This window comes from Nelusetta ayraudi, unplaced genomic scaffold (assembly GCF_046127955.1).
Source record: "Nelusetta ayraudi isolate G7.1 ecotype Tasmania unplaced genomic scaffold, CSIRO-AGI_Nayr_v1 ptg000302l, whole genome shotgun sequence".
Lineage (NCBI taxonomy): Eukaryota > Metazoa > Chordata > Actinopteri > Tetraodontiformes > Monacanthidae > Nelusetta > Nelusetta ayraudi.
In genome coordinates, this window is record NW_027466350.1 from 44,426 (window position 1) to 65,237 (window position 20,812).

Genomic DNA, 20,812 nt, shown 5'->3' on the forward strand with positions numbered 1-20,812 from the left:
ACACACCCATCAGGGCTTATATGGCCAGTCCCTAAAGACTAACCACTGCCACCTGCAGGTAATGGGTGGAGGAGGAGACACAAAGGGCCCAAAGGCTATCACACTTCTTTCATTCAGAGCTGAGAAAATACAAGTTTCTTTCATGGTCACACTGAGTGGCAACCAGAAATATCACAAACATCTCCTCTCAACATACCAAACAAAGAGATACGACAAAAAGTACACACAAAGCATCAAACCACCATGCTCCCACCGGTGCGTCTCCAAGCCAGCGAAGACAACAAGCGCCACTTCCGTCCCAGGGCACAAAAACAAAAGGTCAGCATTTCAAAATAAGTGCACCAGACAGCTACATTTACACTAAGGAAGCTGCTCTATCCAACAAAAGATAGGGCAGCTATCTTTTCTCAACAAAAGACACATTTCTAAGCAGGAATAAAGCAAGATTCATCCATCCATTTTCAGTTATGCTTCAACACGATGTGGACCCTGTGATGAACTGGTCAGGTTGTTTCCCACCGTCATCCCATGATAGTAGTGATCTGGTCGTGATCAGAGGCTGCAAGACAAAAAAAAACAAACATTTGTCTCAAACATCTGCTCGTACAAAGAGCAGGAAAAACTGGCATTCTACTCACACTTTGCAGGCCTGAATCCTGAGATGCAAAGAGAAAAAAAGAGTTTAAACCGTGCTAAACAATGATAATAGAACTCTGAATTTAACTGCAGATTTTTGGAGAAAAAAAAAAAAATATATATATATATATATATATATACATATATATATATATATATATATTTAAATAAGACAATATGTGCATACTTAAAATAGTAGTGATTTATCAATTAGTTAGAGAGGCATCAACAAAATACCATAATAGTAGCATGAAAAGGTCAAACTTCTTGCTCCTTGTCTTTTCCAAAGGTAGAGTCCTGAGATGCAGAGTGCCAGGAGGAGTCCTGCTACAACTGCAGCCACAGCAGTGACAACTGGAAACTCTGAAGGAGCAACTGCAACCAAGAGACTGTTCAGGAAGTATACTACACAGAGTATAGAAGACAAGTAGAAAACAAATGAAGATCCTCCTCTCACCCCAGTTGGTGATGATGTTGGCTCTGTCCAGTCTGGTGACAATCTCCTCCTTGACACCAGACAGGTGAAACACACACTCATACCTCCTCCAGTCTTCTGGTTTGATCAGTGAGATGTTCAGCTCCACAGTCATCTGGAAGGTGTGGTCATGGTTGGGGAGGATCTCCCAGTATTGCACATCCTCATGGACCTCCTGTCCATCTCTCCTCCAGAACATCTCAGCACTGTCAGGGTAGAAGCCTGTGACGTGGCAGCTGACTGGAGAGGAGGGAGTCCTCTGGAGAAGAGACACAGAGGCACCAGCTGCAGAGTGAAGGAGGATCAGTCAGACTAAACAGCCTGCGTATCAACCATAAGGTCCAACAGGGATTCTACCTGTTTTCTTCTTGAATCTCTTCAAATATCCCAAATATTTCTTGAGCCTTTCAGGACAACGGTGAACGTAGAAAATCTTATGTACTTCCATGTCAAGCACGTCTCTGTCCCACTTGTGTTTGGTGATGAGAGCTTGAGGTTTAGCAGCGACCCATGTCAACGTTTCAAGGTCAAAAGAAAGGAAGTCTTCTCCATCATAGCCAAACTGATTGAAGCCACCAGCATCCTCAGTCTCATCATCCCACTCACAACCGTGTATCCTCTGAAAGATGTGAACACCTGAGACGGAGGGAAATTAGGGCTGACAGTGTATCAGCACAGAGAATTAGTTCTTCTTTCAAAAAGCCTCTGGGCATCGATTTCCCCCCGGAGATTAGTATTAGATTTTTATATATCTGCTTTTGTTAACGTAGGGACTTTTCCATTGCTAATGTGTTGGGTTCAAAGCTAATTTCAAACGTAACCCCCAAATGCATGTCGTTAATCCCCGTCTTGTGTGTGGACACCTGCTTTTGGCGCCGAACCACTACAAAGACAACCTGACGTACCTTCACTCTGATTCATCTGCCGTTTCAGGTTCTCAATGTGATCCCTGTAAAGGTATTTGTTGCGCTCACACTTGTGGGCATAGTGTTCAAAACTTTGGGGATTCTCTTGCAGTATCTTCTTGATCCACTCCTGCTCTGGCTCCACCCTTCCACTGCTGTCACAGTAGCCCCACTGAACGCCGTCCAGCGTGGAAAAAGCCGTGAACTCTGGTAAAGGTGGGCTACCACAGGACGCGGTGAGGAAATACCTCAGGCGGTGTGTGACTGCGGAAGTGAAAATGCAGAGCGTGTTGATTATGACACGACGCTACTTTACAAACCTCGTCAGTGTGAACAGCGCGCCAAACTGATGACTGCAAACTTTCAGAATCCTCGTGCGCTCACCGGCACGCGCGTCTCGACAGAGGAGCGTCGACACCATCACCGACAGACAGATCATTCTCAGACGTCCGTTTCTCATTTTCTTCCGTTTCACGGGATACCACAGAGTAATAATTCTGGTGGCGATTCCATTTGAATCGCCGAGCCGCTTCAGCTTGCGTCGTTATTCTGTCTCAGCGAGTCCAAAATGAAACTGAAAGGAGGCTTGCGACTTCCGGGTTAGGGTTAGGGTCGCCACCCGTCCCGTTTCCCCCAGAATTGTTCTCTTTTTTTTTTTTTTTTTTCTTTTTTTCACCTCCTGTCCCAGGGGAAAAATAAACTCTCTCCCGGGACACAATCTGTCCCGTTTTTTTTGTTTTTTTTTAGGGGGAAATGACAAAACCTCGTTTGATTTGCGTCTGTGGTAACCTGTCCCGTAATGAACTGATAGGGACGCACTTCACTTTGGCCCGTATGTAACCCCCCCCCCCCCCCCCTTCAAAAAAAAAATTCCAGATTAAATCTAATATTACCTTCAACGGGTGGTTGGTGGATGGGCTATTCAACTTACGGCCCGCGGGCCAGTACCGGCCCTACAGGCTATTTCGCACGGCCCGCGGCACATCTGCAGGAAATAAATGACTACGGCAGCTTGGGCAGTTTGCGACACTTTGCGCCACTTTCGGTCAAGACGCCAAGCGCCATCATTCGAAACAACACGGCACTCTTTAAGCGACGTAAACTGGACGCAGAAAATCCAAAATGAAACGACGCATGGACAGATAAGTATGTATGTAGATGCTGCGTTAATGAGGAGTGTAACATGTGGAGGCACTTCAAGACGACGCGCCAAACCTTTGACAACGAGTTTCCACCGGCGTCCACGGCACGGCAGAGCAAAGTAAGAGCACTTATTCAGAGCTATGAGCGGCGCTCGATATGCGTCAAAGCTCAATGGCCGCATCCCTGCGCGTTGCATGGATTCTGAGCAAAAACAAAAGACCCTTCACTGACAGTGAAACGGTGATCCGAAAGTCAAAGACCAGGTCATAACTTCAATACACTGTGGTTGTACCCAGGTCTTGTTGGTACTATTATTTATTTATTTATTTATTGCCTTAAGAGCCAACTCTAGTTTCCTGTTTTGTGCAATGTGGTTTTTGTTTTTTGTTTTTTTGAGCAAATCGCCAATTTCAGCAATTGTACATGAATGTTGTTGATACTTTCAACATTTTTGCACTACATCCTTTCATGGCTATTGCATCTTTATTGATGTTAGGCTACCTCTAATTTTGCACAACATCAATGTTGGTTGCACAAAGCTGTTTTCAAATAAATCAGTTGTTTGTTTATTTTTAAATTTCCATCTATTTGTATGTGTCTACCGTGCAGCAAACACCAAATAATGGTGTGGCGATTGAGTGGCCCGTTGGCCGGACAACCTTCCAAAAAGTTGGCCCTTTTGAAATTTTAGTTGAATAGCCCTGCTCTAGGAGGTGGCAACCCTAGGAACACCAATAGCGGGAAGATGCATTAGTGAACATGTTTATTGAGACTGGGACGTCGACGCGACTGTGTGACTCATTGCCTTCAAAAGGTTCTGCACTTTACTCAAACCAAAATTCAAATGTTTTGGTGCTGCAGGAGTGAAGAACCTTTTTGGAGCTAAGATGGAAAAGGCTTTGCTGGTTATTTTCTTGAATTTTTTTGGTTTGACCAGATGCACTTTGTATGTATTCCTTGATGTCGTGGTTCACCCAAAAAATAAAAGGTCAGTTATAATTCCCTCACCCTCATTTCAGGGTGAGTTAGTACTCTGACCTATTTGAATGCTGCACCAGACAAATAACCCAAAGTATGAAAGAACTAAAACTAAACTAAAACTAAGCTTCTTCTCTTTTTTTTTTAAATACAAAAACTATTATATATAAAAAAAGAAACCTAGCAAACCCACGTTAAAAACTAATTAAAACTAACTAAATTGTAGGGAAATAATTCAAAACGTTTCAAAACGGTTTCTTCACTTTGACACTGAAGCTGTGAGATAGAGGGAAGAGAAACGCGTGTGTGTGTGTGTGTGTGTGTGTGTGTGTGTGTGTGTGTGTGTGTGTGTGTGTGTGTGTGTGTGTGTGTGTGTTGGCGTGAGGTGATTGAGGGGTCTCCTCCACAGATCCTGTTTGAAGGTCATGTGATGGGGGCGGTGCCATACAGTTGGCAGCCAACAGCTGCAGGTTGTTGGCTTTGTTTGTTTTGCAGTAGAAGAATGTGTGTGAATTTTCAATATTAATTCCAGGGGGCTGAGATTTAAAAGCAGCCAATCAGGACGCTGGAGCAGGAAGTCAGAGTTTTGCAGGTTTATTGCAGTTTTTGTTTCAAGCATTGAATAGTTTTAAGAATCCAAGAGTTTAAAGAATCAACACAACAACAACAACAACAACAACAACAACACGGGCGATTGAGTGAGCGAGTCACAGTCCACTGTTGGATCACATGACCCGGCATTCCGCTGGATTTCCGATTGGTGGACGAATCGGTGACAATCAGCAGAAGTCCATGATTCATTCAGATGATAAAACAAACCGTTTTAAGGCCGTTGTTTTTGTTTTTTCTCTCTGCCGACAGACAGACAGACAGACAGACATCCGCTGGTTGGATAGACAGACGTTTGTTCAAGAGAAGGAAAACTGCGGTCAAATAAACTCTAACAAACTAAAAATAAAAAGTTTGTGTCCCGTTCACGTTGTTTTAAAACGTCCCAAAGGAAATAATAATAACATTATCACTTCAGTCTCGGAAACATAAACATAAACAAAAGAAATCTTCTGCAAACAAAAAAAAAAAGCAAGACATGTTCCTAGATTCCTCCAGCGGTGGCGCTGTGTTGCTTCCATGCACTGTGAGCTAAAGTGTCTTCAGTTTGTTCCTGGTGGGATCCTGCTTCCGCCTTCCAACACCAGATCCCAGCTTAAATGGGAGGGGAGGGGGGGGGGGGGCGCTATCAAATGTCTTCCAAAAAAATATCACCTCTTCTTGCGTCGTTATGTACACGAGCACCCCCTAGTGGCGGTAGTGTCTGTCTGTTCTCCGTTGCTCCCATTTAAAAACCCTGTGTCCGCCTCAAAGTGCAGCTCGGAAGGCGGGAAACCTCATCCTCATCTCGAGTGTAAAAATCATCCAGCGACGTCCAATGATTCCCCGAACAGCGCCCTCTGCTGGAGTGGGGGGCGGGGGGGAGACCAGGTGACAGGCTCCGATATTAAAGTGGGTGTGAAAATGTTGCAGTGACCCCTGCTGGTCGTTAGCACCGATCACATGTCTCCCACCTGCGTGTGCGTGTGTGCGCGTGTGCGTGGTTCACGGTGGGGAAAAAGTGACAACGCCACGACCGTCGAGGGAGGGAGGGAGGGAGGGATGGTGGATGGAGGGATGGAAGTGATGCATGCAGGGAAATATGAGATGACCTGAGCAGAGTCCAGTCACAAACGAGGAGGAGAGAGAGACAGAGCAGCCCTGTCGTTTATTATTCACTGTTGTCATTATGTTGTTTTGGTTGGTTTGTTTGTTTTTACATTGTTCTCCTTTTTTCTTCTTGGATACATTCAAGTCCATTCAGAGTTCAACTAAATTCTGAGGCAGTTACAAATTTAAAAAAATTTTAAAAAAAAATTGGGGGTGGGTGGGGGGGGATCTGATTAAATGAATGACTAAATAAATAAATAAATAACCATATTCAAATCTGTCAACGGGTTTTCAGATGCATTGCTTTTCCCCCATAGATTGAATTGAATCTGCTATTTAACCCGATGTGCTGCACCCTTATTTAAATGCGTCTCCACCAGATTGTTTTTATTGATTGATTGATTGCTTTTTGGTTTGTTCTGATGTAAACGGCTCATGTGGCACAGCGTCTGCTGTCTCTGAGGACAAACTACCAGAGATCCTGAGTGGGCTCTCCTGTCCTCCTCCATCCCTGAACATCTCAGCTGCTTCTTCCTGCCTGAGTTCCAAACAAACTGGATTCATGACTCCACGGGGGGGGGGGGGGGGGGGGGGGAATAATCAATCGCTCTCCGTTAAAAAGTCATGAAAAGTCTAGTGCAAAAAAAAATACACCGAGGCCCCCAAAGGGGCCACAGTCCTCCTTCAGAAGGTCTGAGGAGCAGCAGGTCCAAGACTAAAGCCAAGGCCAAGACTAGGACCAGGACCAGGACCAGGAGGACCTGCTGATGATCAGAAGTTCAACCAGCTCCTCAACCATTCAGCCATTTAGTCATTGCACAGTTTGTCCAACAGAGGGCGCCCTTGCTTGGTCACGTTCCTGGTGGAGACTGAGGCGTGGCAACATTCGACTCTAAAAAAAAATAATACATCATTGCTTAAAAACTAAAAAACTAAAAAAAAAAAAAAAACATTTCATGGAAGAAGGTTCAATAGCTACATCTCAAGAATCACTGACAATATTTCAAAATAAAAAATACTTATCTGCACAATAAAATTCAAATCAAAAGCGGAATATAAATGGAAGATCAGTCAGACTTGGATATTTTCCTCTCTTCTGGTGGCTGCGTTAATATTTTATTCCTGTCCTCAGACCAGCTGCCCTACAGAGAGATGATTGACAAGGTCCTACCAAAACAAAAGCACACTGCAGTCACTGTCCTTTCCTTCCTGGCTTGCCAACGTCTCCTCTCTTTAAATAAATAGCTTTAAAAAACATCTTTGATTAGATTTGTCATAGAGCTTTAAAACATTTACACCGTTTACATTCTGATGATTCATTTGGTTCAGTCTGCCGCTATGTAGCAGCTAGCAGCTACCCTGTCCCTGACCAGCAGCCCGTGGTTTCACACATACTGAAAGGGTGGGGGAGGAGGGTGGAGATGAGAAGGACCAGTGATTGGAGATGATCTGAGGTGATGAGGTGGAGGAAGATGGAGGAGGCGTCACTCAGGCTCATCATCCCCAGAGTCTCGGCAGCCGCAGCCACAGCAGGACCTAGCTGTTGGCTTTGGCCGCCTTCTCCTTCTCCTTCTCCTTCTCCTTCTCGGCCTTGTCTTTGGCCTTCTCCTTCTCCACGAGCTTCTCCTCCTTCTGCAGCATGGCCAGGATGTCGGCCACCTGGCTGGTGGAGATGTCCACGTCCTCCTTGTCGATCAGCTCCACCACCTGGGGGTTCCACAAAGCAGCAGTGCTGCTGTTAAACAGTTGAGGAACAAGAAGGAGGAGGAGATAGAGAAGAAGGCAAAGAGCAGGAGGAGGAGGAGATGGAGAAGAATGAGAAGAAGATGAGTAGAAGGAGGAGGAGGAGAAGAAGAAGAAGACAAAGGAGAAGAAGAGGAGGAGGAGATGGAGAAGAATGAGAAGAAGAGGGAGCTGAGAAGAATAAGAATAAGATGAGTAGCAGGGGGAGGAGAAGAAGAGGGGGTTGAGAAGAAGGAGGAGGAGCAGAAGAAGAAGAAGAAGAAGAGGAACCACTGTGGTGGAGGAGAAACGCACCTTGATGACATCATCGATGTCAATCTTGCCGTCCTTGTTGTCGTCCAAGGCCTCGGCGATGCTCAGCAGCTTGTGCTCAGGGATGTTCTGGATCTGCCGCATGACGGCGATGAGCTCATCGATGCTGATCAGGTTCTCCCTGAAGGTATAGAACAGACTGGATACAGGAAACGGTTGTGTGACAGCTGCTTTGGTGAACCGTGGAAGGGGGAGACAGGAGACGAGAAGAAGAAAGAGAAGAAGAAGGAGAGAAAGAGGAAGAGGCATGCACGGCAGCCAGGCTAGCAGCTTCTGGAGAACCAACTTCAGCTTTGGTTACACCAAGAGAGCAAGAGAGGTTTTTTTTCTTTAAAGTGACAATTTCCTGAACCGTTTTCGAAAAAATGAAAAATAATAAATAAACCAAAAAAAAACTGCGTTTCGATGATACCGTGGAGAAACGACTAAAAACACTGCAGTACTTGTGCCAGGCCTTATGGGGGCACTGTGAGTTGACTGCCTGAAGGAGAAGAAGATTTTTGATGTTGTTTTTTTTTTACAAGTACACGTTATTACAGCTGAGGCTTATTTTATTTTACATAGATATAAACTAGTGCAACTTAGTAAAAGAAAGAGGTCAATAAAAAAGGACACGCGCACACATTTATATGTACATAAACAACGAAAATAAATAAATAAACTAAATGATAAAATAATGGATGAATGAATGAATGAACAAGTAACTAAAAATAACTCACCACAACAAATAAGCAAATAAATGAATGAATTAATAACCAGTTAAATAAATAAATCACTCAAGCTTTAAGTGTGTCAGTATAAAATGCCTCACAGAGGATGTTCCTGTAGCACCAAGTCAAAAAGTTCTTTCTTTCTTCTTCCTCTTTTTGAATTTCTTTTTTTCTTTTTGTTTTTCGGAAAACGCTTCAGAAAACGGTTGCTTCCACAAGAAAACATTTTTTTCAACAAATGCGTCTCGGTGCAAAACGGGCAGTTTTTATCACTTCAGTCTGTTAACGAGTCAGTGGCCCCCAGACACTGAACACTAACAGCAGCATCAGGAGGAGGATGATGATGATGATGATGTCAGTCTGACGGTGTTAAAAATAAAAACCCGAGCCACGAGTCACAGTCGGAATCCACACGGCAGACAGTCAGTCAGTCAGTCAGTCAGTCAGTCAGTCAGTCAGTCAGACAGTCAGACAGACAGACATGCAGCTGGTTGCTTCTTACCTGGAAGCATCGCTGTGCTTAGTAAAGAACAATCTGTGGGGAATTTGCGAATCAATCAATTAATTTGGACTCTTGAGAGCACCAGACTGAGGGGGTTGGGTTGTTTTGTTTTTGTTTGTTTTTTTGTTAATTGCAAAAAAAAAAGCTCCAGTTTTGTCTTTAAAACTTCCTAAGCATCCTGCTGCTGAAGGTCAGCGTGTCCTTGTGGAGAAGCTACAGACTAGCGACAGACAGCGATGGATATAAGATGATGGTGTCGCAAAAGAAAAACCACACACACACACACACCAGAAAAGCTCACCTAAAATAAAGTAATAATATATATGAAAAAGAAATATAGAACAGAATAGAATAGAGTAGAATAATAGATAAGATTGATAACAGATAATCACTCTGATTGTAGCTGATTTCTCCTCTATGAGCCAATTAAAAATTGACCAGAATTTCAGCTTTTCAACTTTTCAGCTGCTTCTTCATTATTTCTCCACCAAAAACCAAGCCGGGATTCGCCACTCACCCAACAGGGGGCGTGGTGCCGCTGTCCATCTGTCCGTCCAGGATGACCTTGTCCTTCTCCAGCTCCAGGATGATCTTGTCGATGCGGCCGATCATCCGATTGACCCTTTTGGACAGCCGCTTGCTGGCCTTGGACTCCTCCAGCGCCTCCTCCTGGCCGCTCATGGACAGCTCCTTCTTGATCTCCTCCAGATCCTGAGGAGACACACACACACACACACACACAGAGTGGTCTTCAGCGAGGTGCTCCTGGCAGGTGAGGTCCCTCACCAGGTGAGTGCGTGTGGAGGCACCTCGTTGTACTCCTGCACGTCGTCCTTCAGCTCCTCCAGCTCCTCCTTTTCAAGCGTCAGCAGCTTCTTCTGCTCCTTCAGCTTGGAGCAGGCGTCGCTCAGCAGGTCGATCTCCTCCTTGGTGATCTCCTCCACCTGCAACACACACACACACACACACACGTGATGAGGATGCTTTGAGGAGGCACCGAGGTACAGGGGAGGAGACCGGAGGGGCATCTCGAGGTCATGTGACCACACACAGGCGACTGGGACTGAGGAGCAGGAGGAGGAGGAGGAGGAAGCGAAGGAATAGGAGGAGGAGGTGGAAGAGGAGGAGGAGCAAGAGGAAAACTGTGGAGCTAGAGGAGGAGGATGAAGAGAAGGAAGAGGAGGAGGAGAACTGAGGAGCTCGAGGAGGAGGAACAGGAGGAGGAGAAGCATAACTGTGGAGCGAGAGGAGGGGGAGGAGGAGGAAGATAGGGAAGAGGAGGAGGAGAATTGTGGAGCTAGAGGAGGAGGAGGAGGAGGAGGTGAGACTTGAGGTTCAGCGGCTGTGAGGAAGACTTGGTAAGGAAACCTGAGAAGAAGAAGAAGAAGATCTGACCTGGAAGCGCAGCAGAGTCTGCCACGGTCCAAACTGAAGGTGGCCAGAAGATAGAAGGAGGATGAATAGTAGGTGAGTTGGAGCGCAAACACACACACACACACACACACACACACACACAGTGTTATAAACTAGCTGCTCAGGGTGAGAGTCCATGAGGTGTCCAGCTGGAGAAGATGTGGAACCAGAACCTGGAACCAGAACCAGGACTACAGAACGGAACCTGTGGCCCAGTCCTGGAGCTACATTCCACATCATCCCCAGAGCAGGAGTGAAAGTGGGCTGACAAACCCCCTCTGGTGGCAGCAGAAGGAAACGCGTCTCACCTTGTGACCCTCCACCAGGGGCGCCGTGTCCCTCAGTATCTCGGCCTGGGAAGAAGCAGCAGCCGCCTGATTGGCCCTGGCCAGCTCCGCGTCCCTCTCCCGCTCCTGCTCCCGCTCCTTGTTCTCCTGCTGGATGGCTGCCTGCTCCTGCAGCGTGGTCTCCACCTTGGTCTTGTTGTCCACTTTGGACAGCTCCACCTCCGCCGCCATCAGCTGGGCCTCCTTGGTCTGAACACAGGGACCACAGTGTTTTTTTGTGATGACGATGACGATGACGATGATGACGATGAAGATGATGAGGTGGTCCACCTTACCACCATGTCGGGCAGGGTTTGCAGGGTGGTCTTGAGCTGGTCGGCGGGCGACAGGGTGTCAGGCAGGTACATGGCCCTGGACAGCAGCAGCAGGGAGGTGGGGATCTGCTGCTTCAGGTGCAGCTCCAGCCACTAGGGGGAGCAGGAGAGCGTGAGAAGAACGTCTCCAGAGAGAAGGTCCTGGCGCCCTGGCTGGTGCTCACCTGGCTGAGCTGCTCCCTCAGGCGCTGCTCGGTGACCCCCAGTGACCTCATGCCTCGCACACGGCAGGCCGCCTGCACCTCGGTGACGCTCAGGGAGTCGACGCCCTCTTCTGAGATCAGCTGAGGGGAGACACGCGTGCGCGTGCGCGCGCGCGCACACACACACACACACACACACACTGTGGTCAGCCAAGACACCAAGCATCTCTTTTTTCTCTTTCTTCTCCTCCACCCCCCTCTCCTACTCTCCTCCTGCTCCTTCTCTTCTTCCCCCATCTCCTCCTCCTCCTCCCCTCCACCACCACGTCCTCTTTCCCACTACTTCTCTTCTTCCTTCCCTTCCTTTCCTTGTATCTCTGCTCTCGCTCCTCCTTTTCCTCCTCCCTCCCTCATACCCCCACCTATACTCCACCTCCTCCGCCTCCACCTCCTCCTTTCCCCTCCTCTTCCACATCTCCTCCTCAATCCTTCTCCTTCAAACTCCTCACCCCCTTTCTCCCACCTCCTCCTCCTTCCCCTCCCCACTCCTTTTCTTCTTCCTACACCTCCTTTCCTTTCCTAACCCTGCTCTTCCTCCAACGCCACCCCTCCACCACCCACCACCTCCTCCTCCTTTTTGTCCACCTCCTGCCCCATCTCCTCTTCCTCCTCCTCCTCCTACCTTGTCGTCTGCTCTGATGGCCCTCAGTTTCATGATAAGCTGGAAGCGCAGGAAGTTGTTGGTGCCGATGGACTGGAGCTCCAGCAGGCGGCAGAGGGCCACCAGCTGAGGCCTGGTCAGGTTGTCCAGGGTCAGCTCGTCCTCAAACAGCTTGGAGAACTTGAGGATCTGCTCGTTGCTGGGCCGCTCGCCAGAGTCGCGGATCTGAGGAGAGATCAGACGACGAGGGAGAGGGTCAGGGAGGACAGGGGGAGGACCGTCCACGCCACCAGGGGGCAGCAGCACAGCGCCGACACCCACCTTCTGGAAGAAGGTGGAGAACTCCTCCGTCACGTTGCCCAGCGCCGCCTTGTTCCTCAGCGCAATCTCCTCGATGGTGTCTTGCAGGAACTTGGCCATCTCCAGTTTGACCCTCAGCTCGGTCTTCAGCCGCTCCTCCTGAAGGAGTGAGTGAGTCAGACGGTGAGTGAGTGAGTCAGACGGTGAGTGAGTCGTTTAGGGGCCGTTAACACAAACACGGGATTCACTGAAACTGCACAAAGATTCATGCGGTTCGTCACAGCTGTAAACCCTCCACCGCCCTGCAACCTGAGCGGCCGTGAGGTGCAGACAACCACTCACAACACCAACAACAACAACCACGCAGGGCAGCGGACTCACTGCTACTAATGACCAGCCTGCAGTCTTCCCATTTACCTCCATTACAAACCACAAACAATGGTGAACGTTAACGCGCGGTGCTCGTGGATCGATCGTGGATTGTGTGCAAAGTGAAAACAAACAAACAAAATGGAATTGCTAACATCCTGGTACTTTTCATTGATTTTCTTTTGGGATATTGTGGCAGGAAGCCTCAATGAGAAAAACGTTGGCAAACTTTTACTGGCACGACTCCCAGTCAATCTTGACACGGACCTTTTAAGGCTTTGCGTTCCGAAATAAGTCTTCACGGAAGTTCAACTCTGTCATTTATCCACAGTCTTTTCACCAGCGATCTTTCTTTCTATTCTCAGTGGTGCTCATGTCGTTAGCGAGCTGCTGCTTCTTTAAACACGCCGCACTTCAGGTGTTCTACTTGCTTCTTCTGCCTTCAGGGAATAAACCTGCGGCGCCACACCAGGCCGGACCTATGTACTACACCGTTTTCAGTCGTCTCCAGCGTATTCGTGTAGACGGGAATTTTTTTGAATACGGCTTCGTGTAAACTTGTTTTTTTTTTTCGAGTGTGGTTTTGAAAATGTGTGGTTGTGTTGCGTTACGAATCCATATTCATAACGCAACACAACCGCCTCTCTCTCTCTCACACACACAACCACACATTGAGCACACAACACCGGCTGCAGGTCGGGCCGGCGGCTCACCTTCTTGGACTTTGTCTCAAAGGTGGACGGCAGCATGTTGGGGAAGAGCTTGAGCGCCACGGGCAGCAGGAACTCCATGAAGGGGACGATGATGAAGACCAGGAAGGGGAGGAGTCTGAAGACGTCGGCACACGTCCTCAGGAACTGTGTTAAGAGGGGGGGGGGGATTAGAGAGAGAAGAGGTGAGTGATGTGTGTGTGTGTGTGTGTGTGTGTGTATGTGAGAGAGAGAGAGAGAGACTTTTGCAGCCTCCAGCAGGGGGCAGCAGCTGCCCAGCAGAATTTGCTCCAGATCTTGCTGTCAGCACTGGGGTGGGCTTAGTCCACACACACACACACACACACACACACACACACACACACACACACACACACACACACACACACACACACAGGGCTCTGAAAGGGTCTTTTGTCCGCAGTTCCATTGACATGTATATCATCTCCCACCCACAGGGTGCAGCAAGGGGTCCTCTGAGAGGAACAACCTCCCGAGAGCCCCCTGCCTCCATCCCCTGCATACCCCCACCAAGCCCCTCCTCCACCTAAACCCTCCCCCGAGCCCCCCTAGTGTAGGTGAATAAGAAAAGGAAGGAGATAGAACGAGGCGGAGCTGGTGCAGGTGGCGTGAATGGAGGATTTGGGGGTGGGGGGGGGGAGAGAGAGAGAGAGAGAGATTGGGTATGCGCGCGCACACACACACACACACACACACCAAGTGTTTGACTTGGACCAGGAGACGATGAATAACGCAGCTTGTGGAAAATCTTTGCGGGTGTGACTTTGTGTGTTTTTTCCTCTTCCTGGCAGAGTCAGCAGGGGGCAGCAGAGAGCAGCCAGGGAGGGTTTTAATACTCTGACTCATAAGCGGCTGTATTTATTTATTTATATATCCACTTAAAAAAAAAAAAGAAAAAGCAAGAGTTTTGGGGTCTGAGCTCGGCATGGTTGAAAACACTTCCCACCGTTGGCCAGCAGGGGGGCCAATCCACAGCAGCAGGTTTTTCTAGCGTTTTCCAGCAGGGCCATCCAGTGGCGGGGGGTGGGGGGGGTGTCAGTGAGTCAGCGTGTGGCATGTTTCTTTAATTAATCCCATTAGCGGTGGACAAGCTGTGGATTAAACACAGTATAGAAGAAGAGTGGAGGCCTCGGGCTGCAGCGTGATGATGTCGCCAGGCCTCCAACCACCAGCACCAGGTTTTATATGTCTTGTTGTCGCTGAGGATTGAGACTGGTTGATAACATGATAGACATTGGCCGAGGTCAGCGCAGCGAGCGTAAAGGTTTTATCGTGAACCCACGTGGAGCCTTTTTGTCTTCCGTTTGGCAGCGGGAGTTTTTCGTTGCTGTTGTTGGAATCGGCTGATCGGCGGCTTTTCCCGGATTCCGTTTTGTTTATGACATCATTTGCCTCATGACTGACACGCTGTCGATGTACCGACTCCGTTTTTGAACGGACAATCTATTTTTTTTTTTTTTTTTTTGCCCCGCAACCCTGAACGAATGCGGGAGGAAGCAGGTATGGAAGATGGATGGATGGAATTGATTTTTGAACAGAGAATTCGTTCTTTCAACTGAGAAGTGAATTTTGAACTGACAACTGATTTTTGACCGGAGAGTTCACAATTTTTAAATTTAGATTAGATTTTTGATGGGAGAATTGAATTTTGGACCGAGAATTTATGAACTGGCGACTTGTCCAGGGTGTCACCCTGCCTTCACCCTATGACAGCTGGGAGAGGCTCCAGCAGAGCCCCGTGACCCTGAGCTCAGGAAGAAGCGGGTATGGAAAATGAACGAATGAATTTAATTTTGGAATTGTTTTGTTTTTTTTTGAACTGGGAATTGTTTTTTGAATAGAGAATTGAATTTCTAATGGTCCGGTGAGGCACCCAGAGACCCCCCCCACACCCCAGGCTCTCTCCCAGCCACTAGGCGTCGCCACCTGCGCTCCAGCGCACCCTTGCGGCCCTCACCTGTCTCCTCTCGCGGCGGGACAGGGGGTGTCCGTTCAGCACCCTCCACAGCATGCGGCCGGCGATGGTGGTGTCGATCCACAGCAGCCTGAAGCCATGGTAGTAGTGGCGGACCTCGTCCAGCACCCTCTGGCGGAGCGTCCTCCTCGCCACGGTCTCCACCTCCAGCGTAGGGCTGTACACCGGGCCGCCCTCCTCCAGCTTCTTCTTCTTGTCCTTGAGCGAGCGCAGCGACTTCTCCACCTTGGAGTCGTCCCAGCGCCCCCCGCTGGTGTGTATCCATCGCACGCCGGGCGCGCGGCGAGGCTGCAGCACCAGCGCCCAGCGGCCGCTGACGTACGGAGGGGAAAGGGCCCGGTCCGGGGCGCACGAGGAGACGGAGGGCGGAGTGCCGAGCCGCGGCTCGTCGGCTCTGGCGAGACTGAACGGAGGGGAAAACAAAGAAAAACTCACGTCAACTCACATGAGTGGGAACACGAGGACCTGCCGGCGACCAGGCAAAGGGTGGCAAAAGCGTTCACTAGTACTGTGTATAATAGTACTGTATTGAAGTAAAAGTATGGGAACCACTCTGGTGAAAGTGAAAGCACTGATCCAACTCCCTCACTCAAGTAAAAGTAAGACGGCTCAGGTTCTGAACGGTACTGAAGTGAAAATTAAAAGTGTTTTTTTTCTCTTCTTCTTTTTCTTGCCATTAATGAAACAAGACATTGGTTGATCATTTTTCAAAAGCTGTGAGAGAAAACTTTGGAACTGAACTGCAGCACAGCCAAAATATAACCAGTAGCACTTCTGACCACTGAGCCATTATGGGATGTTGAAACTTTTCAACACTGAAGTAATCAGCACATTTTTCCAAAGTAAGCAGTAGAAAGCTGACTTCCTGCCTTTGTCTGTGACTGAGACTCTGTACCTGTCAGTCAGTCAGTGGCCCAGAACATTTTTTTTCTTAGCTTTAGCAAGAATACCGGACCTTTATTTGTGAATTTTTTTTTTGTGTGTGTTCATGCAGAAACAGCAGCAGCAGTTATGGGTCCGACCTGTGGTGGGTGGAGAGTCTGAGCGCCGTGCAGCTGAAACAGGAAGTGTCCTGCAGCTTTCCTGAGAGAGAGAGAGAGAGAGAGAGAGAGAGAGAGAGAGAGAGAGAGAGGGCGAGAGAGAGAGAGAGAGAGAGAGAGGGCGAGACAGCATGAAGACTTTGGCAGCTAGCCATAAGACAGGCGCGCGCACACACACACACACATTGTTGAGAGTGCATGAACTTTAAGTGCTGATCTAATAATACATCACCTGATCACAGCAACATTATATAACAGCAGGTAACATGAAGTCTGCAGAACGCACACACACACACACACACACACACACACACACACACACACACACACACACACACACACACACACACACACACTGTTGTCACTCGCAGCACTGCTGCTGCTGCTGCTATTCAAATGTTCATTGTGTTTCTGTTGTCAGTGTGGGTGTCTCGAGGTGGAATGGGGGGTGATGGGGCCACAAGGAGATAGAAAACCACCCTGCTACCACCCATATCACCCCCTCCACACACACACACACACCCAACCCCCGCATGGCCCCATGTCAGTGTGAGGTCTGTGCAAAGAGAGGAGAGGGGAGGGGCCAGGGGGAAGGGGCGGGGCAAAGAGACGTATCACACCAATGGCCTGTCAGTCTGCCTGGCTTCGCCTCCCCCTCCCCTCCCCCCCTTCCTCCCCTGCGCTCACATGGCCGGCCCAGCGGCTCCCGCCAGTGAGGCCCGGAGTGAAAGGGAGCGTTTACTGGAACTGCTGTGGCTGAAGCAGAAGTGCCTGGAAACATACAGGCAGGTGGGGGGGAGGGGGTGGGGGTGGGAGGGGGTTTCACATGACCTCAACGCGACCGCTCACCTGGGTGTGTGTGCAGAGAGAGAGAGAGAGAGAGAGAGAGAGAGAGAGAGAGAGAGAGAGAGAGTAAGAAATAAAAATATAAATAAAAAATATAACTAAAATAAAATAAAATCTGATGCTTCCTGTGTGTATATATATATATATATATATATATATACACACATATATGTATGTATATGTGTATATATACACATATATGTGTGTGTCTATATATATATATATATATATATATATATGTATATATATATATATATATATATATATATATATATACACACACACATATATACATATACACATATATACATATATACATATATATACATGTAAAAGGGAGAGGGAGAGTGTCAAGATGTGTCCAATGTCGCGCGACGGTCAGTTGACGTTGTTTGTTTTAATCCCTGAACCTTCACTCACGTCAAGAAAGCACAGGAAACCAAACACTAGCAAAAAAGAATGTTATACACATCGTCTAGGAGCTAACGCTAATGCTAAGCATGAGATGGGGCAGGCGATGGGCTTTGGTGGCCGATCTGAACGCTGTGGAACTGGATTCAATCCGGATTCGACTCCTGATTCGTCGCTCTCCTGGTTGAGTCGGGTTGGTTGCGGCCCCTAACTGATGGGAGGGGGGTCGAGTCCAGGTCAAGTCATGGCTTTTTATTTGAGAAACAGCCGAGTCACATGACTCAGCAGCTGTTGGTTCCACTGCGAGGACGAGTTCCTCCATCGTGGGGGGAGGGGTGGGTGCAAAGAACCTACAAGAGTTCTCAGAACAGTTAGCTGACGTCTAGACACTGTACTATTAATATTATTATTATTATTATTAGCAGCGAGCTGCTATTTTCAGCCGAGCCGGGACTGACGTGAAACACCGGTGAGTCTGGTGGAGATGTAGAGCAGTCGTATCACTCTTCTGCACGCTGCTGCTGCTGCTGCTACTGCCTGCCGCTGCGACACAAGGTGCTACACAAAACGCTAACGCAACACGGCAACCTGCACGACCCCAACCTGCACGACTCCTCCGGTCATTCATTGACGCCGTGTTGGGTAACGCTGCCAAATCTTTACTGCTTCACTGACCTTTGAACCTAGCGCCATACACACGGCCATAGTGTCCCAGTCTGCACGAGCCAATCAAAAACACCCTCGCACCCGACTGGGTTACAGTATCTCATTATCGCGCAACAATCCTTTTATCATTGTCACACGGTGTGCAGACGAGTCTCTCCTCCTCCTCCTCCTCCTCCTGCTCCTCCTGCTGCAAGAGGTTACCTGAGGTGTTTAGTGTGTGTGTGTGTGTGTGTGTGTGTGTGTGTGTGTGTGTCTGCACCGCAGAGGGATGCAGGAGGACAGAGCGTTACCAGGGCTGGGCAGACAGCCAGCCAATTGACAGACTGAGAGCGCCGCCGCTCTTTTTATATAGAGGAAGCATAAACACCTTCCAAGTGCGCGCGCGTGTGTGTGTGTGAGCAAGTGGTGTTGCGTCGCCACGTCGTCAAGTGACACACACACACAGACACACATACACGCTGTTCTCAGGCTCAGTTTCTGCACATGTACTGGTCCATACCTGGAAGCGTTACACACACTGAACACAGGGGGCGCTGGCTGATACCTGATTGTGTTGTTAGCATCCATTCATCGATTTAGCAAAGTGTTGTTTTTTTATCTCCCCCCCCCCCCCCCCCACAGTCGAGTTTTCTTCCTCGTTCTCTGTCAGCGGCGACGTGTTTTAGCCATTCAGACAAAACGGAAGTCAAAAAGTCGAAAAACTCTTCCCACTCCACCCTTCCCACACACACACACACACACACACACACACACACACACACACACACCACCAATTTTCACCACCACACCATCACACCACATCCCGGCAAGTGTGTGTGTGTCTGCTGTCTGTCTGTCTCTGTGTGTGTGTGTGTGTGTGTGTGTGTGTGTGTGTGTGTGTGTGTGTGTGTGTGTGTCGTCGTCGTCGTCGTCGTCTCCTCGGCCTCGGCGAAGAGAGAGAGAGAGAGAGAGAGACGCGACTTCGCCTACGTAGCACCGGCCGTCCGGGCCCGGGCCCGGGCCGCCAAGGTATTGACACCTGGCCGCTGCCGGGGTCTCCCACCACCGGCTCTCCGCTCCCGTTCAGACCAAAATATGGAAACATGTCTAATAGAATCTGTATTACCCCCCCACCCCGGCCTCCCGCCTCCCTCCGTGACCTGGAAAGACCCCACCAACACTCGGCTGTGTTTTGGGGAACTGAAACTAGCTTTAGCGTCATTACGCCCCGATAAGCACAATCACACACCAACAACTTGGTAACAAACTGGCAAAAAAAACAAACAAAACCAACTCTCTTACCTTTTCTGAATTCGTTCTTTAACGACCGGGACGTTTTCACCAAAGGTGCCCGAGACCTGGTGAACAGGATTAACGCCATGCGGGACTCCTTTTGTTTTGTCTTTCCCCCGTTTGCTAAAGAAAAACGACGCCTGTTTATTACTCAATTACAGCGGGGTTAGCGCTAGCCAGCTAGCCGCGCGGTTAGCCGCAGTTTACGCCGAAGGACGGAAGAACGAGAGAGGGGGGGGAGAGTCCAGCGTCGTCTCCCGCACACACACACACACACACACACACACAGAGACACACACGCGCGCGCACACACACAGACACACACGCAAATATTTGAGTCCGCGTGCGACGGCGTGATAACGGGCTACGACTTGTCGGTGCTGCGCGTCGGAGAGAATCGCTCCATGTCGTGCCCTTCCTCCCCTGTACAAGGGTGACAGCGAGCCGAGCTGGGCCGGGCCGAGCTTGCGAGTGACGTCAGTCAAGTGATGCCTGACTGTTAGTTAAAGCTGAAGGAGGTCGAGTGTGAGGCACTGGCACACTTCCTGTATATTATTTTTTATTTATATATATATATAAGTATATATTTTTTTTGTTGTTGTTGTTGACAGAATTAATCGAGGCTCGTGTACTTGCTGGTGTTTGTCCAGACCTTCTCGTTCATTCTGTGGTTTGCCACCCGACAATAGCTAAAGACAAGAGACTGACCTAGATTGACCCCTCACCGATGTTTTTTATTTCTTATATATATATTATATATGTGTATATATATATATATATGTGTGTGTGTGTGTGTGTGTGTGTATATACTCACACATACATACATATGCATATATATGTATATAGGATAAAAAAAAAATGTAATATAACTGTAATGATGTCCTTACACACACACACACACACACACACACACACACACACGTGAACATATGTGAGTGTGCGTGTGTTTGTGTGAGGTAATCAATGCCATATATATTATATATACCATTATATTAATTATATAATTATATTACATGTAATATATGTTATCAAACTATTACATAAATCACATTATAATCATCTCAAACAGTCCAACTGATACATTTTTGCCAAACTTAATTCCCAGTGACCAGGCTTCCATTGCATTTACCTCTCAGACTGCCAGGTGAAGGAAAAAAAAGATACATTTTAGCCCAGTTACTGTACTATACTGTACACCTCCTGTCGGGAGCATCTGAAGAGG

At 48.3% G+C, this 20,812-nt stretch overlaps 2 protein-coding genes across 7 annotated transcripts; both read right to left on the reverse strand.

Annotated features, from left to right (window-relative positions):
• Positions 1-819: 819 nt before the first annotated feature.
• On the reverse strand, positions 820-2,561 carry LOC142882500 (H-2 class I histocompatibility antigen, K-D alpha chain-like). 2 transcript variants are annotated; one of them, XM_076017275.1, is made up of 4 exons: positions 2,401-2,555; positions 2,017-2,280; positions 1,469-1,747; positions 820-1,396 (listed from the first exon to the last, which is right to left on the reverse strand). In XM_076017275.1, exons 1-4 carry the CDS (start codon positions 2,474-2,476, stop codon positions 843-845), a joined length of 1,173 nt encoding a protein of 390 aa, XP_075873390.1. In that variant the 5' UTR covers positions 2,477-2,555; the 3' UTR covers positions 820-842. The 2 variants fall into 2 exon arrangements, with proteins under 2 accessions (XP_075873390.1, XP_075873391.1); XM_076017276.1 differs by having other exon boundaries at positions 1,185-1,370; positions 2,401-2,561.
• A 3,302-nt stretch (positions 2,562-5,863) lies between these two features.
• On the reverse strand, positions 5,864-20,046 carry letm1 (leucine zipper-EF-hand containing transmembrane protein 1). Of its 5 annotated transcripts, none has more exons than XM_076017271.1 (14): positions 19,600-20,044; positions 16,378-16,438; positions 15,338-15,758; positions 13,363-13,506; positions 12,302-12,439; positions 12,002-12,205; positions 11,341-11,460; positions 11,138-11,269; positions 10,824-11,051; positions 10,498-10,530; positions 9,912-10,046; positions 9,620-9,813; positions 7,873-8,011; positions 5,864-7,542 (listed from the first exon to the last, which is right to left on the reverse strand). In XM_076017271.1, exons 1-14 carry the CDS (start codon positions 19,676-19,678, stop codon positions 7,372-7,374), a joined length of 2,199 nt encoding a protein of 732 aa, XP_075873386.1. In that variant the 5' UTR covers positions 19,679-20,044; the 3' UTR covers positions 5,864-7,371. The 5 variants fall into 5 exon arrangements, with proteins under 5 accessions (XP_075873386.1, XP_075873385.1, XP_075873388.1 ...); XM_076017270.1 differs by having other exon boundaries at positions 7,873-8,029; XM_076017273.1 differs by lacking the exon at positions 10,498-10,530 and having other exon boundaries at positions 19,600-20,043.
• Between the last annotated feature and the right edge of the window lie 766 nt (positions 20,047-20,812).